At 49.3% G+C, this 26,357-nt stretch overlaps 1 protein-coding gene across 5 annotated transcripts in view; it reads left to right on the forward strand.

Annotated features, from left to right (window-relative positions):
- BRCA2 (BRCA2 DNA repair associated) overlaps nucleotides 1-26,357 on the forward strand; it is a 740,135-nt gene that overhangs the window by 201,484 nt on the left and 512,294 nt on the right. For all 5 annotated transcript variants that reach the window (XM_085621674.1, XM_085621677.1, XM_085621676.1 and 2 more), the window contains exon 11: nucleotides 22,022-23,203. In XM_085621674.1, coding sequence (XP_085477800.1) covers nucleotides 22,022-23,203 — 1,182 coding nt within the window. The remainder of the gene's footprint in view (nucleotides 1-22,021; nucleotides 23,204-26,357) is intronic.

Raw genomic sequence — 26,357 nt, forward strand, 5'->3', positions numbered from 1 at the left:
GTGTGTGTGTGTTCACAAATGCTTAACCTGAACGCACTGAGATAGGCCTTGTCTGCTCGCGCCAAGCTACCTAGAGGGAGAGCAGGGGTTATTGTTGGAGTGTACCCCCCTACCCTGACTGAAGGAAAGGTCCCCTGCTTGACACAAGTACCTACCTGTGCCAACCAGAGAACCCGGATTCTAACATTGGTTGTCAGCGGTGAGGATTACGAATTTGCATTTGTGATACATATACAGTGATTGGTGAACGCCACATAGTGAAGGCAGACCAATAGCGCAACCACTTTTAATTCGCATTTTTTGGGAAATCGCCAGTTGTTAAAGGAATCATGCCTGGTTCAAGTGTTGTGGAAAGGGCAGCATCCCTCATCTCTGAAACTGAAGACGTGGAATGGGAAGAAGAGAGATTAGAGAGCTACACCAAGGCCCAGCTGAAGGTCTTCTGCAGAAAATTCAAAGTCCCCACTGTTGGATGTAAGCTCAAAATAGATCTTTACAAGGCACTGAGGGCCTAGATGGAGTCAAGAAAAGACTCTGACGAGATGGAGTAAATTGAGCAGGCAGAGAGCATCGCTAGCTTGGGCAGAGGCCTGTCGCCAGAGGAATTGTCCGACAGGAAGGAAACCAGAGCTCATGAGATAGAGATGGCGAAACTAAATGGACAACTGGCAATGGAAAGAAAAAGGCTAGAGATGGAAGAGCGGAGAAGCCAAATGGAGCACGAGATGAAATTGAGGGAGCTGGAGTTGAAAGCCCAGGGCTTGGGAAGCACTCCCTCTGGTGGCAGCACACCCCCAGTGCAGGTAGAGTCCAGAGTGTACATACCCAAAGATGTAGTGAAGGAATTTTTTTAAAATGATGACATAGGGCAGTGGTTCAAAACCTACGAAGTAGCCATGTCCTCCCACCGGGTCCCTGAGAAGGATTGGGGAGCGGGGTTGTGGGGCGGTTCTTGAGTGAAGGGCGGGACACACTGCTAGATTAGGGTAGCAAGGTTGATAATTTTCAAGGGCTTCTTGATTTAATGGCATGGTAGCACTTGTCCAGTAATTGTTTTCCTGAGCTACGCCAGCATCTGATTGATAGTAGGCTGACTAACCCTAGAAAGCTTGCTGAGGAGGCGGACCGCTGGGTCAGTACCAGGGTCCACAAGGGTCACGTGGGAGACTCCGCCAAGGGTGGGCAGGGTCCCCAGCAGAAGAGCGGGGGGACAAGGGTAAACAGAGGGAGTTCCAGAAGAGGCCCCAAAGTAATCCCAAAGGGAACCAAGGGAAGGGTTCTCAGCCTCCCCCACCCCAGAAACCGACCGGGGCCCCGACAGGTACCCCTGTTCAAAGAGGGCCCCCAAACTGTTACAGATGTGGTGAGCTGGGTCATTTTGCCAATGATCCCAAGTGTCGCCAGTTTGGTAAACCAGCACCCACTGGTGCAACCCACCGGCAGACGGCTAGTGTAGCCCTGGGTGGAGAAATGGGTGTCCAAGGTGGGTGGGGTTCAGTAGAAATGTCCCTGGTCTCATTAGGAGACCGTGAAGTGGTCCCCAAAACCCAGCTGCCTGAGAACACAAAGAAATGCAGGCAGTGGGTGACCATAAATGGCCATAGGGTTGAAGCTCTGAGAGATGCAGGAGCCAGTGTGACGGCTGTCAAGCGCCACCTGGTGTCTTAGAAGCTGGTGGTCCAAGGAGCATTCTATCCGGTTGTTGCCGCTGACAACACGGAGAGTCACTGCCCGGTGGCGCAGGTTCCCTTTGAGGGGGGAAGGGGAGGTCTCTAGTACTGTTCAGGTAGCTGTGAGGCCCGCCATGCCTGTAGACTGTCTGTTAGGGAACGATCTGGAGAGCTCACCATGGGCTAAGGTGGAGCGGAGTGCTCACCTGGAGATGTTGGGTATGCCTGATTGGGCGTGTGTCACCACACGGTCCATGGCAGCCAGTAGGGGTGCTCAAGAGGACCTGGAGCCTGAGAGGGAGGCCCAGGAACCGGCCTTAGGGAGAAGAGGCAGGGGGCGCGGGAAACCGGCCCCCGAAGTTCCCACGGTCCAGGAGGAAGCAGACCTTGAGGGGGATGCCCTGGAACCTACAGGGGAACAGATAGCTGAACTGGGGGACCTGCCTGAGCTGACCCATTGGCAGCAAGAAGAAGGACCCTCCAGGGAAGAATTCTGCAGGGAGCAGAAAGAATGCCCTTCTCTCTTGGGTATGCGGCAGCAGGCTGCAGACCAGGCCAACGGTGATCAGTCTGGAACACATTTTATTTACTGGGAGAACGACCTCCTGTATTCTGAGCCTAAGTTTGCTGAGCCTGGGTCAGCTCGTGTGTTGGTGGTACCCCAGCGCTTCAGAGCCTTCCTACTGGGGCTGGCTCACGATGTGCCATTGGCATTACATTTGGGGCAGGACAAGACCTTTGAAAGGCTTGTCACCCACTTCTTTTGGCCCCAAATGCGCAGGAGTTCAGACACTCACTGCAGGACCTGCCAGACTTGCCAGGCAAGTGGAAAGAGTGGGAGGAAGCAGAAGGCTCCTCTCCAACCATTCCCTGTGGTCAGTACTCCCTTTGAGCGAGTGGGTATTGACATTGTGGGGCCACTGGACCCCAAGACAGGGCAACAGGTTTATCCTGGTCCTGGTGGACCATGCCACCCGGTACCCGGAAGCCATCCCTCTGAGGACAGTGACGGCCCCCGTGGTGGGACGTGCACTGATGGGAATTTTCTCCCGAGTGGGATTCCCTCTAGAGGTGGTGTCTGGCCGGGGTACCAATTTCATAACCAAATATATGAAATCCCTTTGGCAAGAGTGTGGTGTAACCTACAAATTCACCACACCTTACCACCCCCAAGGAAACGGGTTGGTTGAGAGATTCAACCGAACCCTGAAGGGCATGGCAATGGGTCTTGAGGAACCCATGATGCGTAAGTGGGACGTACTCTTGCCATGCCTTCTCTTTGCTTACAGAGAGGTGCCCCAGAAGTCTCTAGGGTTCAGCCCCTTTGAGCATCTGTACGGCCACCCAGTGAGAGGACCTCTAAGTCTGGTCAAAGAAGGCTGGGAGCAATCTCCCAGGAAACCTCCCCAGAATGTATATAGCTACATGCTGGCCTTCAGGAACCAGACTAGGCGTTTCAGGGAACTTGCTGAGGCAAACCTGGAAGCCAGCCAGGAAGAGATGAAGCGGTGGTACGACCAGAATGCCACTCTGGTAGAGCTTCAGCCTGGACAGAAGGTATGGGTCTTGGCCCCAGTGGAGCCCTGTGCGCTCCAGGATAAGTGGACCGGTCCCTTTGAGGTGGTGGAGCGCAAGAGTCCTGTTACCTATTTGGTAGACTTGCGGTCTCCAAGGAACCCCTTAAGGGTCCTTCATGTCAACCGCCTCAAGCCCCACTTGGAGAGGTCCCAAGTGGGCATGCTCTTGGCAACAGATACTGGGATGGAAGAGGAGACCGAGCCTCTTCCTGACCTCCTGTCAGCCAAAGAGCAAGATGGGTCAGTGGATGGTGTCATCCTCTCTGACCCCTGAGCAACAGAATGATTGTCGCCAATTGTTGGGGCAATTTTCTGATCTGTTTTCCCTGGTTCCCGATGTCACTGATTGGTGTGTCCATGATGTGGACACGGGATAGTACACCTGTGAGGCACAAGGCCTACAGGGTGACTGACAGGGTGAGGGCATGCATCAAGGAGGAGGTCTCCAAGATGTTTGCACTCGGGATAATTGAGTCCTCCAGCAGTCCTTTGGCCAGCCCAGTGGTCTTGGTCCCAAAGGCTGCAGCGCCAGGAGCCACACCCGAACTCTGGTTCTGTGTGGACTACAGAGGACTCAATTCAGTCACCAGGACTGACGCACACCCCATCCCCACAGCAGATGAGCTCATAGATCGGCTAGGGGCTGCCAACTACGTCAGCACATTTGATTTAATGTCTGGGTACTGGCAGATCGCCTTGACCGATGGGGCAAAAGAGAGGTCAGCATTTTCCACCCCTGATGGGCACTACCAGTTCCGGGTTATGCCCTTTGGGATGAAGAATGCCCCTGCCACCTTCCAGGGGTTGGTCAACCAGGTGTTGGTTGGACTGGATTCGTTCAGTGCAGCCTACCTGGATGACATCGCAGTGTTCAGCTCCACTTGGGAAGAACACCTGCGCCACCTCTGGGAAGTGTTGATGGCGCTGCAGAGGGCAGGCCTCGCGATCAAGGCGAGTAAGTGCCAGATCGGGCAGGGTTCCGTGGTGTACTTGGGGCACCAGGTTGGGAACGGCCAGGTGGCGCCCCTTCAACCCAAGATAGAAACCATCCTGAATTGGGAGTCGCTCAAAACCCAGACAGAGGTGAGAGCCTTCCTAGGTCTCACCGGGTACTACAGGAGGTTTGTCAAGGGGTATGGCAACATTGTTGCCCCCTTGACAGCGCTGACTTCTAAGAAGCAGCCCAGGAAAGTGATTTGGACTGACACCTGTCAGAAAGCTTTTGAGGCCCTGAAAGCTGCTATGTGCACGGCGCCCGTGCTCTTGGCTCCCAACTTCTCCAAAGAGTTTATCGTTCAGACAGACGCTTCAGAGCATGGTGTGGGGGCTGTTCTTTCACAGATTAATGAAGAGGGCCTAGATCAACCTGTAGCCTTTCTTAGCAGGAGGTTACTTTCACGGGAACAGAGATGGAGTGCTATTGAGCGTGAGGCATTTGCTGTGGTCTGGGCACTGAAGAAGCTAAGACCCTACCTGTTTGGGTCTCTCTTCCGGGTTCAGACACACCACAGGCCCCTCAGATGGTTGATGCATATGAGGGGTGAGAATCCAAAGCTGTTGAGGTGGTCCATTTCCCTACAGGGTATGGATTTCACGGTGGAACATCGCCCTGGTACAGATCACGCCAATGCTGACGGTCTGTCCAGATTTTTCTGCCTTAGAGGTGAGGAACTCCCTGGGGTAGGGTAGTTCTCCCCACTTTTCAGCTGGAGGGGACACGTGTTAGACCTGGCACCTTGGCGCGAGTCTCCCTTCCACTTTTTGTCGCGGTGCCTCATGTGTTTTTATGGTGTTGGCCGCACAGAGCACTGTGCCACTGCCAACCAGTGCCACAGTGCAAGTGCTCCCCATGTAAAATGTATATGTTGGTTGGATTCCATGATTGGCCTATTTGGTTTACTATCAGACCCCAGTAAAGTGCACCAAGAGTGCCAGGGCTTGTAAATACAAATGCCGCTGGTGGGCTCGCAGCACTGGTTGTGCCACCCACAGAAGCGGCCTGGTAAAATGTGTCTAGGTCTGTCATTGCAGAACCTGCGTGCAGTCTGGTACTGACATGCTGACTGGCAAGTGCACCCACTTGCCAGTCCCTAAACCTTCCCTTAACTTCATGTTAGTCACCCCTATGGTAGGCCCAAGGGCAGGGTGCATTGTAGCATAAGGTAGGACAAGCCCTGATGTGTGTGGCATGTCCTAATAGTGAATTACAGCCATTTTCGTTTTTCACTATTGTAAGGCTACCCTGTTCTCATAGGCCAGAATGGGCTGTTAAGATTGTTACATCCTATGATCCTAACAGACCCAGGGAACATGGTAGAAAATCGAGTTTAGTATGCCTGAAATCAGAATAATAAGGTACATCTTTTAGTAAGGTTTATTTTAATATTCTGCGTTTGCAAATTCCACTTTTAGATAGATGGCCTTTGCTTGCCTAACCATTTCAGCCCGCCTCTGCGTGATGTGTATCTGCTGTCTGGCTTGTTTGAGTGACAGGGCTGGGGAAACCCAGATGGGCAGGGCTAGTTAGCCTGGTGGTGAATAGGAAGATTGACATATATATGGGTGGGAGGAGTACACCTGGACTCTGAATAGGGCTGTGCTCTGCCACCACAATGCTGGCTCCACTCCCTGTGGAGCGTCTGATGGCTCTGCCCTGCACCCTGAAAGAAGAAGCCTGCATCGCATCAACAAAGTGCTCCAGAACTGGACTGAACTAGGCAAGGGCCCCCCTGGCCTGGGAGAAGAAAGGATTTGTGGTATAAATGTAGGAGCCCTGCTCCTAAGAAACGAGATCCTGTCCTGCCAAGAAGAAACCTCTGTCCGATCTGAAGGAACTGGAAAAGCTCCATGGAGGAGTACTGTCCCTGACCTGGGGGATTGGCCTGCAGTGGTTGCCTTGCTGGTGAAGAAGAGGAAGAAAAGACTCAAGAAACTTTTATTTGACTTCTGCTGAAGATCTCCAAGGGCTTGTGAGTGAGCTTGCCCCCTGAACAAATTCCCAGGACCAGTGGACTTCACCGCCGTGAGATCGCCTTGGAAACGGACCGTTTTCCCCTCATCTTCGAGTCGAACTGCTGCGTACGTCTCGCTGATCACAGCGTACCCCCTGAAAGCTGGTATCCCGCTGTCCGGCCCGAACAACGTGACTAAGGCCCCTCTACGAGCCGTAGCTCGCACCGTAACGGAAGGATTGCGAACCGTACTTGCTTCTATCCCCTACGAACCGTACTACCCAGCGTACGCTCCTTTCCCCTACTTTGGAAAGGCTGCGGTGCATACGGTAGTCGCGTACGTCTCCCCTGTGCGGAGCATACTGTTCGCTTGTATCCGGCGCTTCGAATCAAGATTGCCAATCTCATGGTACGGCATGAACGCCGCGACGAACTTTGAACGCACCGTACCTACGCACCGTCCCCTGAAGCCCTGCACGCCCAAGGTCTAACGTACCGTAGTACGCATTGCACCAGGACGACAACGCACCGTACATCGCGCTTGATGTCAGCGCAGCATCCGTGACAAACTCACCAAAAGTAAAGGTACTGTGCCTGTTCGCACCGTAGGGTGTACGCTTCATCCCGAAGCGCCTACAGTGCGTGTGAGACCCATTCCCAAGCAGTTTTTACCGCGTACGAAGCGTATGGACAGGAACGAAGCGCACAGAACTTTCAAACTACGCTAAAACCAAGAACTCTTTGCTTAATAAGTATTGTGGGCCATTTAAACGTTATCTGTGTCTTGTGCTAAGCCTAAACTATATATATATATATATATATATATATAAAGTGTTATTTTTCTATATCCCAGTGCGGAGTCCATTTGTGGGGTTGTCACTGAGTTAGTGTGTGTGTGTTCACAAATGCTTAACCTGAACGCTCTGAGATAGGCCTTGTCTGCTCGCGCCAAGCTACCTAGAGGGAGAGCAGGGGTTATTGTTGGAGTGTACCCCCCTACCCTGACTGAAGGAAAGGTCCCCTGCTTGACACAAGTACCTACCTGTGCCAACCAGAGAACCCGGATTCTAACATTGGTTGTCAGCGGTGAGGATTACGAATTTGCATTTGTGATACATATACAGTGATTGGTGAACGCCACATAGTGAAGGCAGACCAATAGCGCAACCACTTTTAATTCGCATTTTTTGGGAAATCGCCAGTTGTTAAAGGAATCATGCCTGGTTCAAGTGTTGTGGAAAGGGCAGCATCCCTCATCTCTGAAACTGAAGACGTGGAATGGGAAGAAGAGAGATTAGAGAGCTACACCAAGGCCCAGCTGAAGGTCTTCTGCAGAAAATTCAAAGTCCCCACTGTTGGATGTAAGCTCAAAATAGATCTTTACAAGGCGCTGAGGGCCTAGATGGAGTCAAGAAAAGACTCTGACGAGATGGAGTAAATTGAGCAGGCAGAGAGCATCGCTAGCTTGGGCAGAGGCCTGTCGCCAGAGGAATTGTCCGACAGGAAGGAAACCAGAGCTCATGAGATAGAGATGGCGAAACTAAATGGACAACTGGCAATGGAAAGAAAAAGGCTAGAGATGGAAGAGCGGAGAAGCCAAATGGAGCACGAGATGAAATTGAGGGAGCTGGAGTTGAAAGCCCAGGGCTTGGGAAGCACTCCCTCTGGTGGCAGCACACCCCCAGTGCAGGTAGAGTCTAGAGTGTACATACCCAAAGATGTAGTGAAGGATTTTTTTTTAAATGATGACATAGGGCAGTGGTTCAAAACCTACGAAGTAGCCATGTCCTCCCACCGGGTCCCTGAGAAGGATTGGGGAGCGGGGTTATGGGGCGGTTCTTGAGTGAAGGGCGGGACACACTGCTAGATTTGCCCTCAGATGTGTATAACTCTTACCCCCATATGAAGGATGCTTTAATGGCTAGGTATGGGTTAACTCCTGAAATGTATAGGCAGAGGTTATGGGGTTGCACTAAGATTCCCAATAGTACGTATGTGGAGTATGTGACTTTTTTTTGCAGAGCACTGGACGGTTGGGTAAAGGGTAGCAAGGTTGATAATTTTCAAGGGCTTCTTGATTTAATGGTATGGTAGCACTTGTCCAGTAATTGTTTTCCTGAGCTACGCCAGCACCTGATTGATAGTAGGCTGACTAACCCTAGAAAGCTTGCTGAGGAGGTGGACTGCTGGGTCAGTACCAGGGTCCACAAGAGTCACGTGGGAGACTGCGCCAAGGGTGGGCAGGGTCCCCAGCAGAAGAGCGGGGGGGACAAGGGTAAACAGAGGGAGTTCCAGAAGAGGCCCCAAAGTAATCCCCAAGGGAACCAAGGGAAGGGTTCTCAGCCTCCCCCACCCCAGAAACCGACCGGGGCCCCGACAGGTACCCCTGTTCAAAGAGGGCCCCCAAACTGTTACAGATGTGGTGAGCTGGGTCATTTTGCCAATGATCCCAAGTGTCGCCAGTTTGGTAAACCAGCACCCACTGGTGCAACCCACCGGCAGACGGCTAGTGTAGCCCTGGGTGGAGAAATGGGTGTCCAAGGTGGGTGGGGTTCAGTAGAAATGTCCCTGGTCTCATTAGGAGACCGTGAAGTGGTCCCCAAAACCCAGCTGCCTGAGAACACAAAGAAATGCAGGCAGTGGGTGACCATAAATGGCCATAGGGTTGAAGCTCTGAGAGATGCAGGAGCCAGTGTGACGGCTGTCAAGCGCCACCTGGTGTCTTAGAAGCTGGTGGTCCAAGGAGCATTCTATCCGGTTGTTGCCGCTGACAACACGGAGAGTCACTGCCCGGTGGCTCAGGTTCCCTTTGAGGGGGGGGGGGGGGGGGGGGAGGTCTCTAGTACTGTTCAGGTAGCTGTGAGGCCCGCCATGCCTGTAGACTGTCTGTTAAGGAACGATCTGGAGAGCTCCCCTTGGGCTAAGGTGGAGCAGAGTGCTCACCTGGAGATGTTGGGTATGCCTGATTGGGCGTGTGTCACCACACGGTCCATGGCAGCCAGTAGGGGTGCTCAAGAGGACCTGGAGCCTGAGAGGGAGGCCCAGGAACCGGCCTTAGGGAGAAGAGGCAGGGGGCGCGGGAAACCGGCCCCCGAAGTTCCCACGGTCCAGGAGGAAGCAGACCTTGAGGGGGATGCCCTGGAACCTACAGGGGAACAGATAGCTGAACTGGAGGACCTGCCTGAGCTGACCCAATGGCAGCAAGAAGAAGGACCCTCCAGGGAAGAATTCTGCAGGGAGCAGAAAGAATGCCCTTCTCTCTTGGGTATGCGGCAGCAGGCTGCAGACCAGGCCAACGGTGATCAGTCTGAAACACATTTTATTTACTGGGAGAACGACCTCCTGTATTCTGAGCCTAAGGTTGCTGAGCCTGGGTCAGCCCGTGTGTTGGTGGTACCCCAGCGCTTCAGAGCCTTCCTACTGGGGCTGGCTCACGATGTGCCATTGGCAGGACATTTGGGGCTGGACAAGACCTTTGAAAGGCTTGTCACCCACTTCTTTTGGCCCCAAATGCGCAGGAGTTCAGACACACACTGCAGGACCTGCCAGACTTGCCAAGCAAGTGGAAAGAGTGGGAGGAAGGAGAAGGCTCTTCTCCAACCATTCCCTGTGGTCAGTACCCCCTTTGAGCAAGTGGGGATTGACATTGTGGGGCCATTGGACCCCAAGACAGCCATGGGCAACAGGTTTATCCTGGTCCTGGTGGACCATGCCACCCGGTACCTGACGGCCCCCGTGGTGGGACGTGCACTGATGGGAATTTTCTCCCGAGTGGGATTCCCTCTAGAGGTGGTGTCTGGCCGGGGTACCAATTTCATAACCAAATATATGAAATCCCTTTGGCAAGAGTTTGGCGTAACCTACAAATTCACCACACCTTACCACCCCCAAGGAAACTGGTTGGTTGAGAGATTCAACCGAACCCTGAAGGGCATGGCAATGGGTCTTGAGGAACCCATGATGCGTAAGTGGGACGTACTCTTGCCATGCCTTCTCTTTGCTTACAGAGAGGTTCCCCAGAAGTCTCTAGGGTTCAGCCCCTTTGAGCTTCTGTACGGCCACCCAGTGAGAGGACCTCTAAGTCTGGTCAAAGAAGGCTGGGAGCAATCTCCCAGGAAACCTCCCCAGAATGTATATAGCTACATGCTGGCCTTCAGGAACCAGACTAGGCGTTTCAGGGAACTTGCTGAGGCAAACCTGGAAGCCAGTAAGGAAGAGATGAAGCGGTGGTACGACCAGAATGCCACTCTGGTAGAGCTTCAGCCTGGACAGAAGGTATGGGTCTTGGCCCCAGTGGAGCCCTGTGCGCTCCAGGATAAGTGGACCGGTCCCTTTGAGGTGGTGGAGCGCAAGAGTCCTGTTACCTATTTGGTAGACTTACGGTCTCCAAGGAACCCCTTAAGGGTCCTTCATGTCAACCGCCTCAAGCCCCACTTGGAGAGGTCCCAAGTGGGCATGCTCTTGGCAACAGATACTGGGATGGAAGAGGAGACCGAGCCTCTTCCTAACCTCCTTTCAGCCAAGGAGCAAGATGGGTCAGTGGATGGTGTCATCCTCTCTGACCCCTGAGCAACAGAATGATTGTCGCCAATTGTTGGGGCAATTTTCTGATCTGTTTTCCCTGGTTCCCGATGTCACTGATTGGTGCGTCCATGATGTGGACACTGGGGATAGTACACCTGTGAGGCACAAGGCCTACAGGGTGACTGACAGGGTGAGGGCATGCATCAAGGAGGAGGTCTCCAAGATGTTTGCACTCGGGATAATTGAGTCCTCCAGCAGTCCTTGGGCCAGCCCAGTGGTCTTGGTCCCAAAGGCTGCAGCGCCAGGAGCCACACCCAAACTCTGGTTCTGTGTGGACTACAGAGGACTCAATTCAGTCACCAGGACTGACGCACACCCCATCCCCACAGCAGATTGGCTCATAGATCGGCTAGGGGCTGCCAACTACCTCAGCACATTTGATTTAACGTCTGGGTACTGGCAGATCGCCTTGACCGATGGGGCAAAAGAGAGGTCAGCATTTTCCACCCCTGATGGGCACTACCAGTTCCGGGTTATGCCCTTTGGGATGAAGAATGCCCCTGCCACCTTCCAGAGGTTGGTCAACCAGGTGTTGGTTGGACTGGATTCGTTCAGTGCAGCCTACCTGGATGACATCGCAGTGTTCAGCTCCACTTGGGAAGAACACCTGCGCCACCTCTGGGAAGTGTTGATGGCGCTGCAGAGGGCAGGCCTCGCGATCAAGGCGAGTAAGTGCCAGATCGGGCAGGGTTCCGTGGTGTACTTGGGGCACCAGGTTGGGAACGGCCAGGTGGCGCCCCTTCAACCCAAGATAGAAACCATCCTGAATTGGGAGTCACTCAAAACCCAGACAGAGGTGAGAGCCTTCCTAGGTCTCACCGGGTACTACAGGAGGTTTGTCAAGGGGTATGGCAACATTGTTGCCCCCTTGACAGCGCTGACTTCTAAGAAGCAGCCCAGGAAAGTGATTTGGACTGACACCTGTCAGAAAGCTTTCGAGGCCCTGAAAGCTGCTATGTGCACGGCGCCCGTGCTCTTGGCTCCCAACTTCTCCAAAGAGTTTATCGTTCAGACAGACGCTTCAGAGCATGGTGTGGGGGCTGTTCTTTCACAGATTAATGAAGAGGGCCTAGATCAACCTGTAGCCTTTCTTAGCAGGAGGTTACTTTCACGGGAACAGAGATGGAGTGCTATTGAGCGTGAGGCATTTGCTGTGGTCTGGGCACTGAAGAAGCTAAGACCCTACCTGTTTGGGTCTCACTTCCGGGTTCAGACACACCACAGGCCCCTCAGATGGTTGATGCATATGAGGGGTGAGAATCCAAAGCTGTTGAGGTGGTCCATTTCCCTACAGGGTATGGATTTCACGGTGGAACATCGCCCTGGTACAGATCACGCCAATGCTGACGGTCTGTCCAGATTTTTCTGCCTTAGAGATGAGGAACTCCCTGGGGTAGGGTAGTTCTCCCCACTTTTCAGCTGGAGGGGACACGTGTTAGACTTGGCGCGAGTCTCCCTTCCACTTTTTGTCGCGGTGCCTCATGTGTTTTTATGGTGTTGGCCGCACAGAGCACTGTGCCACTGCCAACCAGTGCCACAGTGCAAGTGCTCCCTATGTAAAATGTATATGTTGCTTGGATTCCATGATTGGCCTATTTGGTTTACTATCAGACCCCAGTAAAGTGCACCAGGAGTGCCAGGGCGTGTAAATACAAATGCCGCTGGTGGGCTCGCAGCACTGGTTGTGCCACCCACAGAAGCGGCCTGGTAAAATGTGTCTAGGTCTATCATTGCAGAACCTGCGTGCAGTCTGGTACTGACATGCTGACTGGCAAGTGCACCCACTTGCCAGTCCCTAAACCTTTCCTTAACTTCATGTTAGTCACCCCTATGGTAGGCCCAAGGGCAGGATGCATTGTAGCATAAGGTAGGACAAGCCCTGATGTGTGTGGCATGTCCTAATAGTGAATTACAGCCATTTTCGTTTTTCACTATTGTAAGGCTACCCTGTTCTCATAGGCCAGAATGGGCTGTTAAGATTGTTACATCCTATGATCCTAACAGACCCAGGGAACATGGTAGAAAATCGAGTTTAGTATGCCTGAACTCAGAATAATAAGGTACATCTTTTAGTAAGGTTTATTTTAATATTCTGCGTTTGCAAATGCCTCTTTTAGAAAGTTGGCCTTTGCTTGCCTAACCATTTCAGCCCGCCTCTGCGTGATGTGTATCTGCTGTCTGGCTTGTGTGAGTGACAGGGCTGGGGAAACCCAGATGGGCAGGGCTAGTTAGCCTGGTGGTGAATAGGAAGATTGACATATATATGGGTGGGAGGAGTACACCTGGACTCTGAATAGGGCTGTGCTCTGCCACCACAATGCTGGCTCCGCTCCCTGTGGAGCGTCTGATAGCTCTGCCCTGCACCCTGAAAGAAGAAGCCTGCATCGCATCAACAAAGCGCTCCAGAACTGGACTGAACTAGGCAAGGACCCCCCTGGCCTGGGAGAAGAAAGGATTTGTGGTATAAATGTAGGAGCCCTGCTCCTAAGAAACGAGATCCTGTCCTGCCAAGAAGAAACCTCTGTCCGACCTGAAGGAACTGGAAAAGCTCCATGGAGGAGTACTGTCCCTGACCTGGTGGATTGGCCTGCAGTGGTTGCCTTGCTGCTGAAGAAGAGGAAGAAAAGACTCAAGAAACTTTTATTTGACTTGTGCTGAAGATCTCCAAGGGCTTGTGAGTGAGCTTGCCCCCTGAACAAAGTCCCAGGACCAGTCGACTTCACCGCCGTGAGATCGCCTTGGAAACGGACCGTTTTCCCCTCATCTTCGAGTCGAACTACTGCTTACGTCTCGCTGATCACAGCGTACCCCCTGAAAGCTGGGATCCCGCTGTCCGGCCCGAACAACGTGACTAACGCCCCTCTACGAGCAGTAGCTCGCACCGCAAAGGAAGGTATCGTCCGGCCTGAGCAACGCGACTAACAGGCCCCTACGAGCCGTAGCTCGCACCGTAATGGAAGGACTGCGAACCGTACTTGCTTCTATCCTCTACGAACCGTACTGCCCAGCGTACGCTCCTTTCCCCTACTTTGGAAAGGCTGCGGTGCGTACGGTAGTCTCGTACGTCTCCCCTGTGCGGAGAGTACTGTTCGCTTGTATCCAGCGCTTCGAATCAAGATTGCCGATCTCATGGTACGGCACAAATGCCGCGACGAACTTTGAACGCACCGTACCTACGCACCGTCCCCTGAAGCCCTGCACGCCTAAGGTCTAACGTACCGTAGTACGCATCGCACCAGGAGGACAACGCACCGTACATCGCCCTTGATGTCAGCGCAGCATCTGTGACGAACTCACCAAAAGTAAAGGTACTGTGCCTGTTCGCACCGTAGGGTGTACGCTTCATCCCGAAACGCCTACAGTGCGTGTGGGACCCGTTCCCAAGCAGTTTTTACCGCTTACGGACAGGAACGAAGCGCACAGAACTTTGAAACTACGCTAAAACCAAGAACTCTTTGCTTAATAAGTATTGTGGGCCGTTTAAACGTTATCTGGTCTTGTGCTAAGCCTAAACTAAATATATAAAGTGTTATTTTTCTATATCCCAGTGTGGAGTCCATTTGTGGGGTTGTCACTGAGTTACTGTGTGTGTGTTCACAAATGCTTAACCTGAACGCTCTGAGATAGGCCTTGTCTGCTCGCGCCAAGCTACCTAGAGGGTGAGCAGGGGTTATTGTTGGAGTGTACCCCCCTACCCTGACTGGAAGAAAGGTCCCCTGCTTGACACAAGTACCTACCTGTGCCAACCAGAGAACCCGGATTCTAACAGTATGTACCAAAAACAAATCTCAGGTCAGGAGGAAAACACCTATTGATTCCCTTCAGGGTTCGAACTGCCAGACATGGAGTTAGATCTTTCTCCCACTTAGCCCCTCAACTGTGGAATGAGCTTCCAACGCACCTTTGAGCCACCACAGATTGTTTAAGAAAGAGCTGAAAACCTGGCTGTTTTAAACTTCCTTTTATGCCATGGCTACTTCCTCTGTTGATCCCGCTACAGCACCATGAGACCCTTTTGAGTGATTGTGCGCTTGATAAATAATCTTAACATAACTTAATATAATAACGTAGCCAATTTACCAGATAATTATTTTCTGGGCAGGTACTTATTCTGCAACCAAGAGAGGAAAAGGTCAAGAACCTTGTTAACGTCCCAAAAGGCAGAATACCTGAACTCAGGGGGAACTGACAACCTCACATCTCTCAACGTCCTGACCTAGAGATGCTTCCCCACTGGAAGGCCCTATATGGGTAAATGGCCTGCCAAAATGGCGGAACGAAAAGTGTTGACTAACCTGTCGGCAATCCCTTCCGAAACCAAGGATGAATAGAAATTCAAAACATGAGCAACTCTGGATTCAATGGGATTAGCGTCCCTTTGCAAACAGCAACGCCAACATCGCCCCCAAGCGGACTTGTATCTTCTCCCCAAGCCATGGATAAGAGACCCTGAGTTGTTTCAGAAAGTCGTCGAATTTCAAACCTACTCCTGTAATCCTCCATGAAATGAGGCATAATTGCCCCCTCAGAACCATGCTATGGGGATTCCTCCAGGTATCCCAAAAGATATCCTGCCTCCGGGATAGACGTATTGGAAAATCCCAAGAAAGTTCCATCATCACTGGAAACCATGCATGAGACCTCCATACTGGCAAAATCACTACTAGTGACTGCTTCTGCCTGCGTATTTGTGCCGCCAACCAAATCAGCTTTGCAAACGAGGTAAACGCATACCGTCCCCAAACTTCAATTTCGCAGGAACACATCCGCCAGTCACCGCCAACGGATTCGACCTCCAGCAGAAGAATCGGGCTAGGTGACAATCGGAGTGAGGGGCAACATGTCCACCGAAAAAAGACCACCACACCCTCTGAATCATATGGAACGCATTCAGGTGAAGTTGCCATGCACTGAGATCCTAAAAGTGCCTAAAGTGCCAGTCGACCACCTCGTTGGACCTCCCAGGGTTTATACTCTGCTGTCACAGAAATTTCTCAATCAGGGCAATAATGTCAGAAACCCTTCACCAGATCCGCCAACGATTTGGATTTGGGTCCTCCCAAGCAGTTGATGTATCTCACCTCCATGTTCAAAAGAACTGAGCACTTGACCCGGTCTCTTGTCCAACAGTGGATTGAAAAAGATCTGCCTAAGAGCTCCAGGCAGTTTATGTGGAGAGACTGTTCGTCCAAAGACCACTTTCCTCCTGTGGATTCACCCCTTCAGCTGGCCCCCCAACCTGTCAGACTCGCGTCGGACTTGATAACCATGTCCGGAATAGAACCCAAGATGGCCTTTCTGTTCCAGGCTTCCAAGTGATCCAACCACCATCTCATTTCCTCTTCGACCTCATCTGTGAGTAGAACCAGAGCCCCTTAGGACAAACCCTCGCCCAGATATTGCGCCTTCAGCCTTTGAAGGGCCCTGTAGTGGAAGGGACTGGGGAAAATGGCCTGGATGGACGAGGCGAAAAGACCCACCAGCCTGACCAATTGCCTGAGGGACGTGTGTGAGCAGGCCACCATTTTGAGCAACTCGCATCAAATGTTTGCCAGACTCACAGTGGATTCCTGAGAATCGATTGCAAAACAGAAGGTTGCCATCTGAGCCGGGACCAGTAATGTCTTCTGTATGTTGATCACAAACCCCAGTCTTTCCAGCAAGTCCACCGCTACCTGAAGGTGACTCACCAGCGCCTGAGGACAATGGTCCAGCAGAGGGATGTCGTCCAAATTCCCCTGCTGCTGAGGAATTCCACCACTGGTTTGAGAACCTTGGCGAAGCGCCAAGGGCTGGAGGACAGACCAAAGGGAAGAGTCTGAAACTCAAAGACTCAATTACCCCAATGGAACAGCAGGAAACTGCGATAAGGAGGGAAATCTTGGACCACGAGATAGGCATCCTTGAGGTCCAAACAAACTAAACAATCCCCTGCCCTCAGTAGGACTTGAAGGAGATGGACGGCCTCATCTTGAATTGGCGGTAAACCAGCCACTTGTTGAAGTTCTTGCCATTGAGCCATTGGTCACCGGACGGTGACCTCCATCTCTCTTCTACACTAGGAAAGATTGCTTAGAAAACTGTTTGGATGCATGACTGAGTACAAAATCATGCCCTTCATTAGTAGCTCTGAGATCTCTTGATCGATCAAGGTGGCCTGAGTTTGGGAAAAAAACTAAAGGAAGTGGCCTGACCTGTTGGATGGGGTACCCACAAACTCCACACGGTAGCCCGGCACAGTGTGAAGGACACAGGTGTCGGACATTGCCTCTTGCCAATTGTCCTGGTACTGCGCCAGCCGCCCTCCCACTTTAGCTAGGAAGTAAGGTGAGTCCTTACCGTGGGAAGATCCTTGTGAGTGACCTCGATGGGTGCGGTGAAAACTACGAGAGGTACAGACCCCTCAAATTGTGCAGGGTCTTGGGACTGATTTTAACCAGAGCCATGGCCTCTCTGAAAAGAATTTGTAGTGAAGCAGCCGGATGAGTGCCCCCTACCACACCTGGCTCCACCAAACTCCTTGAATGAAAACATCTTCTTAGTGGAAGCCTGTGCCTTGTCTAGGAAATTATACGTTTGCACAAACTTGCCCAGCTCCTTAATAAAGGGGTCCCCAACAACCCCTCTTGCGCAGTAAGGCCGGTCTCCGAGGCAGCTAGATCTCCCTACTTCAGGTCCACTTTGATAAGGAGGGACCGACTCCACTCTGCTAACAGCGCGCAGTTGGCATTCACTAAGAGGGTAACTGTCCATTGGGCTCAGCCAGAAAGGATCTCCGGCAATATAAGGGTCCCTGATTGCCTGTCTTCCTCGGCCATGTCAAGGATGCTGGTGATGGGCCCTGTCATGTTCGACAGCTTATCTTCGCATGACCGCCAGTCGTGGTTGATGCCCTTCTTAAGGTCCCTAATATACTTAGCCTAGAGGGTATTCATTCTCTTGTCTATCCCTGGTGTTAGGGCCACCTTGACACTCCACTCGCAGCTGGGCTCAGATATTGTTGTCTATAGGCTTCCGCAAATGACAGGGTGCCACCTTTTTACTGGGGAACCACATTGAAGACCTAGGGGTGGAGCAAGTCATCTGGGTTCAACATATCTGCCACCAGGTTATCTTGCTGAGCCAGAGCAGGATCTCACTCCCTCATCCATGGAAGGGTGCCAAGGCCTAGAGGGTCCCGAATCGCCATCCGTAAGGGGTTTCAGCGCCAAGGACACTGCGTGCTACATGGAGGTGTCCACTGCCTCACAGGATTGATCATTCAGAGGCATAAAGGAGGCTTTGAGATAACTCCTCAAAATATGCGGCCTCAGAGTCCTGCATGATAGTACTTGATGTGGCGCTAGGGAACCTAGCAGATTAGGCAGAGTCACAGACTCAGACAACTGGGACAAACACCCTATTCAATTCTTAGGGGTATACAGCCTAGGCTGGTCCCTGCAGTGCTGAATGGCCTACTGGCTGTGGCAGGAGAAGGACTGTAAGCCCAAACGGGCAATGGACCCCACAACAAGGCAATTACCGGTCTCAATGGGACTATGGGCCCTTAGGGGATCAGCTGCACAGACAGAGGTATTGAGGATAAAATGATCCCCACCATACACGGACTTTGGCACGTGGGGTTAATGGCAGGCTGCACAGGACCTGCTGCCAGACTCTAGGGCCCAAGGGGTTACATTTTACAGATCCACCCCCCCACGGTGGGCATGGCGTTCACTGCACAAAAGCTCTCCCCAGTAGGACTGATTACTAAGGACCCGTAAACACAGGCATCAAGGCTTCCAGGCAGTTTTGGCTCTCGTTTTCAGCCAAGGCTCCTCAGTGCGTTTTTTAAACTTCTTTATGGCGGATACCAGTCATCTACTATGACTAATTTGAATAGATCACTCGAGTGTTACAACTTCGAGATAGCAAACACCATGCATCACAATTAAGTTTTCACCATATTGGCATTTCAGACTCTGACTACACAGATTTTCCCCTGAGGAAGGAACCGTCAGGTTCCGAAATGCATTGGGCGTGATTATTATCAATGTATTATGTGATTGTCAGACACATTGTAAACAAGCATATATGTTATACAAATGAATGATGTATTTTAAACCATTCAGCATGTAAAAAACTTATCGTGTATCACTGTTTAGCGTTATTGTAATTGAATATATGCATCAGTGGAACAGTAAAATTTATTTTCATTTCATGAAACAATTGATAAATCTCAAGGAATTTTTTGAAACAGGTGTATAAAAAACACCAGGTGAATTGTGTGCAGCTTAATGCAAGCTTTCAACTTGTAATTAACTCCGAGTCCTCAGTGCGTTGGGCAGCTTCCCCGTAACTGGATAACGAAAGCCGGGAGAGTGTTTTGCTAGCCTGCGAGGCCCCTCTTGCAACCGGCGGTCAGCACCGCTGCCACGTGGTCCCATAACCATACAGCAGTAGGCCAGCCACGCGGGGAGCCCTGACAGGCGCTCCCACAGCAGCCTGTAAGCCAAAGCCAAGTACGATAGGCAGAATCAAACCCACAGTGTGATCGCATAGTAAGTTTCACCATAAATGTAAAAAAAGACTCTCAATAAACATTCAGAAGAACCATAGAGTCAAGACACTTACTGCAGGCTGCTGGAGGGGTGAAGAAAGAGGGGGCATGACCAGTGCTGATGGACTATAATATGTGGACTGTTAACTGATTGGTTGATATTTTGTTGTTCTGCTTTCCCTCGATGTTTCTGTGAAAAGGTAGTTTGTTCTTGGCTAAGGCTGCTGTTAAAATAAAGTGAAGAAAGAGGAGCATAATCCGAGCCTACGGTCCTCGCACAGAATGGCATTATCATGAATGGCCTTTTATGTTTGACTCTTTGAAATGTCATGGGTTAGAGCCTATGTTTATTACTATGAATCAAGTATTATATAGTGACAACCTGTGTATCAATTCTTGAATAATTATATTGTGCACGGAGTCCAGGCAACCCTTAGTGATACTGTTTAGGTCCCTGAAAAGCAAAGCTCTCAAGGGGTAGCTGTGGAGAGCAGCTAAGGCTTATCCAGGAGGGGTATAAAGCAGTTGCATGTACCACTATAGTCGCTCAGGAAGCTTTTCATGCAAGAAAGAACCACACCAGTTGATTAGAAAAATACTTATATATTTATTACTACACACTATTTTGTATATCTCCTACCAGATTACACACAAGGAATACTTGGGAAACAGGTAAGTGGCATAGAAAAACACATAGGCCCCCTCCAGGGGGCAAAACCATAAACTTAAATTGTGGAATGAGGAGTGAGGACCAAAACTGCACTAGTACCCAAAGTTGGAGGACCCCAGGGGGAGCAAGGAATCACCCAAGGTGAGTAGCCAGGAACCTAAGGCACCCGGATGCAGAGTGGTTACACTGGGCCAGATGTCCATAGGACATCACAGGGTAAGACACTGTGGGAAAATTAGAGTTCCAGGACCCTTCCCAGAGGACCCAGAAGGAACCACTTGGATCAAGGAAGGTTGGAGAGTCACCCAACCCGTGGATACCCGGAAGATACGGACACCTGCACTAGGGAGTCCGGGTGCATAGGGGTGAAGTGGTGTCGTAAACCTCTGTAGACGCCAATGTAGAGTTGTGGAAGTACAGGAGCTACAGAGTCTCGTGGACTAGGCCGGTGGAACCAGGACGAAGAATCCAGATGAGAACAACCTGAAAGCAGAGGGGACAGAGTCCACACCACCCAGAGGTGACCAGGATGCACAGGAGCACAATATCAGCCCTAGTTGAAGATTCTTGGTGTAGAAGAAGGAGCAGCTGTGGAGGCCAGGCGACGTTGTAGAAGCCCAGAAGCCTTTCATGAGCTGTTCTACGCCGGTCCACGAGGGCAGGTAGGTCAGTGGCCGGCAGGACCACCAACAAGCCTTGGCAACTGCAAAGCCAGTTTGCGGGAGAAGATGCTTTGTTGCAGAGTAGCTAGGTCTGTGGGACTAACCCAGCAAGCGTAAGCCAGGGCCGGCACTTAGCAGGCAGGAGAGCCAGCATGAAACGATGAAGCCCCCTTGAGGACCCTCTGGCATCAGGCACTGGAGGTCGCAAGAATGCCCCAACAGCACACAGGAGACAAAGGCCCACAATGCTGCAGTTGCAGTCAGGACGACGAGCTTGGAGCTGTGTAGTGCTTGAGGCAGGGGCTACTTGGAGCTTGAAGATATTCAGTGAAGAGAGCCAACAACCCTTGGTGACAAGCAGACGCGAACACAGGGAGGTGGTCTACATTGGGTGGAGAGGGATTACAGTCTCCCAACTTTGAGGGAAGATTGATCTTTGTAAAAGCACATGGATGAAGATGCAGCAGGATTCTTCCTACTGATAACAGACTTGTGGGTCCTGGCTTGAAGAATAACAGAGTTCTAGTGTCCACCAGCACTAGTGTCTTTGAACAATCTTAAGTGTTTTTTAAAAGTTAAAGTGTTAATTTAAAAAGTTGTACGGGTTCTTGTGCTTGATGATGCGGGAAGAGGAGTTAGCCTAAGGGCTAGGGCAGTCGACCTCAAATCTGTGGTTCGAGTCTCCGCAATGACGCTGAACACCCTATGAATCTGGGCAAATCACTTAATCTTCCCTTGTCTAAAAAAAATGAATGTTTCCTCATGTAACGCAACTGGTGCTATGTAAAGCGCTCTGATATCCGATACCTTTGGGTCAAGTTTGCGCTATATAAAACTCCATTAAAGCTTGTGAATGCAATAAAGCGAGCCGTACTGGGTAATTTGCCTTACTGACCCTTGCCCCTTTTTGTAAACTTTAGAATCACTGCAGTAATTGTATAACATTAGTAAGGAACAACATCAAAATACACGAGTTAAAGAGACGTCTTCATAAAATGTATATGTTTCCAATGTGTCCTTCACTAAGATACTTACCACTCACACAACAGCCCGATCCTTTGCTGAAATTATGGTCTCAGGTATAAATTGAAAGTCAGGATGCCATTAGCCGCCATACTTGCTTTGCATGTCCTATGAATGTCAACTCTGCTTTGTAATTGATGTAAATTATTGAATGAATGCAAGAAGATTGAGATACCGTTCCAAGTATGCTTCACCTCAGATTGAGACTTATTTCAATTTTCGAGCATTCCTTCGACTCCCGCGTAAATACATTGATTTGTTTGACGAGTAAAAATTACAAATTAGAACGTGAATAATTGTATATTCTAAATACTTCTTTCTTTTCTGTTACTTTCTGACATTTAGTGGATAACAAACAAAATATGGCAACCTCATTAGAAGACGCACCGGCCTGTGAAAATAAAATGCCAGTTGTAACAACGTCCGGGTGGAAACAGACAATACCGAATGCTCTGGAAGAAGGAGAAGTGCGCAAGACTGTGGAAAATGTGTTGGATGGCATGGAAGATGTGCTTTCAGTGTTTTTTAATAGTGGAAAACCTCCTGGGCTCAGAAAAGTGAAAACAGTTAACGGTGTAAGGAGAAAACAGATAGAAAAATCTGGATCCATTGTGGGTCAAACGCAGGAATTAGCTGGTTGCATTAATAGCGATATTTGCTTAGATAGGGTGGAAACCCACTTTTGTTCGTCCACGTGCTGTGTTTCTGTGGAAAAAAAAGCAACAGTCAAAAAGCATGATGAAACTATTGGTGACAAACCGACACAAGAGGATATCCCATGTTCCTCAGCGTCACAGTGGCCCAAGCTGAACCTGTCTGGTTTAAATGTGACTCAATGGGAGGGTATGTCCTCTTACACTCCTCCTTCGGCAGTCGATTTACCCAGCATGAAAGATAAAGAAGAAAGGTTTGCCAAAGAATGTACGGTCAACAGGAATTTGGAAGTCTCCAGTGAAGGTGATTGTTTGCCTCAAGTGAAAAGAGAGTTGAATTTCAATGTAACTGAAAACGTTAAAAACTATACAAATATTCCTGAATTGCCGTCCGTTGTGCCTATCTGTAAGGAATCAATTCATGATATCTCTTCTCCTGATGATGTATATGAGAGATCCCCAAGTCCAACATTTCCGAAAAGTCAGACACCTAGACCGAATTCCAGTGTCAAATTGATAGAAAGCACTAGCTTTTGTCTACAAAAGAAATACTTAGGGAATGACACTGGCGTCTTAGAAAGCAGCTTTCATGGATATTTGGCGGGTGATTGTATCTCTGCAAAATTTGACCAATGCGCAGACAGCGTACATTTCCCGTGCCTTGATAGTCCAACGAGAGAGGCAGAGCCACAAATGAAGAGCAAAGGCATTCTGTCCCGTTTGAAAAAACAGCCCAAAAAGTTTATTTACTCCATACATGACAATTCGGTTCAGAAAGAACAGAAAAACACTGCAAACCTCAGACCAGAGTCCTCCATTTGTGCACTGTCGACTTCTGAGCAAAAAACATTCCGCGCAAACGGCGTTGATGAAGGTATGTCTCATTAGTATTTTTTATACCTTTTGTTTTGTGTGTGGGACTTCATTTTACATTCATTGTTTTCAGATTTCTTATCTAAGCCGTTAAATGGGTGTACAGCAAAGGCTTTGGAAGCTAATGTACTTGGACTTGGCATTAGTCACCCAGATGAGTACCTAACTTCAATCCAACATGATTGTTGCTTTTATCAGTTTTTGGGGATATGGGGCTTAAGGTCCAAGGGCAAACAAAATTTTAGCAAAGCCAATAGGTCTGACTTTTTAAAGCCTGGGCGTTGTCAAACAGATGTATTGCTAACAATATGCATAGATTGGACTTTGGGACCCTCCCTTTCAGCTATTGGTTCTGTTCCACTAGCTTCTTTCAGCCAATGGCTCCGCCCGGCTGTGTTTTCATTGCTTATCTAATACTATGGGCAGGGTGGTTGTATCCTTCTGCCTACACTCAAGTGTTTGCATTGAACGGCAGAAAAGACAGCTTTGCACCTATACCCTTTCTGTCAGCTTCTGTTGCTTGCCTCTGTCTTTCTCTAATGAGCGCTCCATGCAACAACGCATTAAACTCTGTCCTTTTGGCTTTCCCACTGCTTGTGTATATAATTTATTCGACATACACTATCTTACACACACAGGCAGACATCACTGTTTCTCTTAAATACATGTACTGCATAACAAAGTCAAACACACAATAGTATACAACCACTTGTGAACATGGTGGTGTTTGTGATGGTGGTAGAAGTGGATGTAGTATTTGTGGCGGTAAGATTGGTAGTATGCATGATAATGGTGGTGAAAGAGGTTGTGAGAAGGAAGGTAATGGTACTGGTGGTAAATGGTGGTGTTGCTAGTAGTTGTGGTGCCATTGGTAATTGGTCGTAATAATGGTGATGGAAATAATAATTGTGGTAGTAGTTATATTGGTGGTGGGAATAGTGTTGACAGCGGTGATAACTTTGGTAGAAAGGGTATGGGTAATGGTGTAATAATGGTGGTAGTTATGGTAATGGTGGTATCGGTTATGGAGATACTGGTTGTAGTAATGGTGGTAGTAGTGGTGATGAAAATGGGTGTGGTTGGTGATATGTGTGGCAGGTAATAATGATAGTATTGCTAGTAGTGGCAATGCTGGTCGTAGTACTCATAGCAGTACTGTCGGTGGTAGTGATGATGCACAATTCATGATAGAGGGCTTGGCAGTAAAAACAAAAGTATTGATATGCATGCAGGTTGAAGGTGAAGCTCCTCTGAAAAGCAGTGCTTGAGCCCAAAATCCATTAAATAATCAAGGGTGACGAGCGAGCAGGAGCCAAGACTGCCTCAGTAGGGTGAGACCTTGAATATACAATGGGGTAAACCCTTATTTCTTTGAGTCCTGGGCATAATATACAATATAAACACAAATAATTCTTTCGGAGTAATTTATAAGATCTACTTTTACCAATTTAGATCAGTTTTTCTTGGATCATTTACTGTAGACGGGCTGAAACGTCGACATCCTGTTAAATTGAATTGCTGGGATCTGCTGAGATAATTTTCAGTAAAAAAATACAAATCGGAACATTGAAGGATTTTTTTCTGTAGTTTTCCGTGTATATTGGATACACCAAGCAGGATTGTTTCTATTTTCATATGTGTATATTTGTGTTTTTGTTTCAATCGATCACCTTTTACCTGAGCACTGCACCATATTACTTAAGGAGTATGTAGGAGCACCTGTACAGATAAACTGAAGTCTGTTCTCTAAATTGCATAAATTAATATGTTTCATTATTTGTGAGAAACAAAATGAACTTGGAATATTGTTACTTTTCTTCATTCATTTAAGTTTGTAGGGGACCAGTACAGATTCTCTAAATTCTAACGTGGAAGGAGTAGATTTCATAAATGAATCTAACAGAATTATTTGTGTTTGTATGGTTAGTAGGGTGAGATGTAGAGCTGGACTAAGCAATAGCTGGGATCACTTGAGCTGCAGTGTGGTAAAGAATGGTGGCAGAAAAGATGCTTAAACCTCCACTATATAGTGGTAACAAAGAGGGCAGATGAGGAGCTGGGTCCGCAAACAGAAGGCATAATATAGTTTGAGGAGGATTAGCGTTTGACGGTGCAGTAGGGTTCTCTTGGATATGTTTTCCTGCAGATTCCTCAATTTATGACTTTCTTACAGGTGACAGCCTAGATTCAGAAACATTGTCACCAGCAAAGATCTACAGCATTGCAAGGTGGCACCGTATAGCCTCAGTCGCTACTCTGCCCATCCACGATGTGACGACATTGGAACATATGTATTGACAGCCACCAGCACTCTTGTGTTAGCTTATGTTTTTTTCTGCCCTGATCAAAGTGGGTCCTGTGGCTCTTCTTGGTGTTTAACCAGTGAAATGCTTCAGTTTTTAAAAGCATCTAAGTCAGATAGCTTCTCCAAACAAACCTTTTATGGTTCAAACACTGTTGCAGATGCTGCAGGAAGATGTCTGTCAACTCCAAACAACATCTGTATGTGCCGTCTTTGCTCCAGAAATGACCCATCAGCCTGCAACACTTATTTATTGAATCTTCAGAAGTACTTCAGGGAGTAGGAGGACAAACTATTTTTGATAACAGTATACATAGAGTTGACTTTGAGATGCCCTTTTCAACTACCTACTAATTTCGACCAGTCTCTTTTAGCAGTGTCTTGAGATTTTTTTCCCAATATGTCTTGGCTCTGCCCTGTGGAATATTCATCTCTCACCTAATGCTGTTGGCTGTTTGGGAGTATCCTTCTGACTCCACTTGAGTGCTTGCTTCGAACTGCATTAAGGACTACTTTATAACTATATCCTCTCTGTACGCTTACACTAGTTGCCTCTCATGTCTCACTCTATTTACTGTGTAAATGCTGCATGCACTAGCACTTTCCCCCTTGAATGCTAAGCCCTATTTTGGCTAAATGGGGTAGTTCACGCTTTGGTCTCTAACTTTTTTTTGCACATAAGGTATCTACGACAAATTTGCGTCCTCTTTTACGACATGAGGGGGATTCCAAAGGTACCCGGGGTTTGTTAATTCCCCTGGAGTGGATTGATAAAATAGACAAAATAAAGCCACATTATTTTTGTTTTTTTTAACAAATAAGAAAAAATGCTCTGCAAAAAAGTGTTTTTTTT

Source organism: Triturus cristatus, chromosome 8 (genome assembly GCF_964204655.1).
Source record: "Triturus cristatus chromosome 8, aTriCri1.1, whole genome shotgun sequence".
Lineage (NCBI taxonomy): Eukaryota > Metazoa > Chordata > Amphibia > Caudata > Salamandridae > Triturus > Triturus cristatus.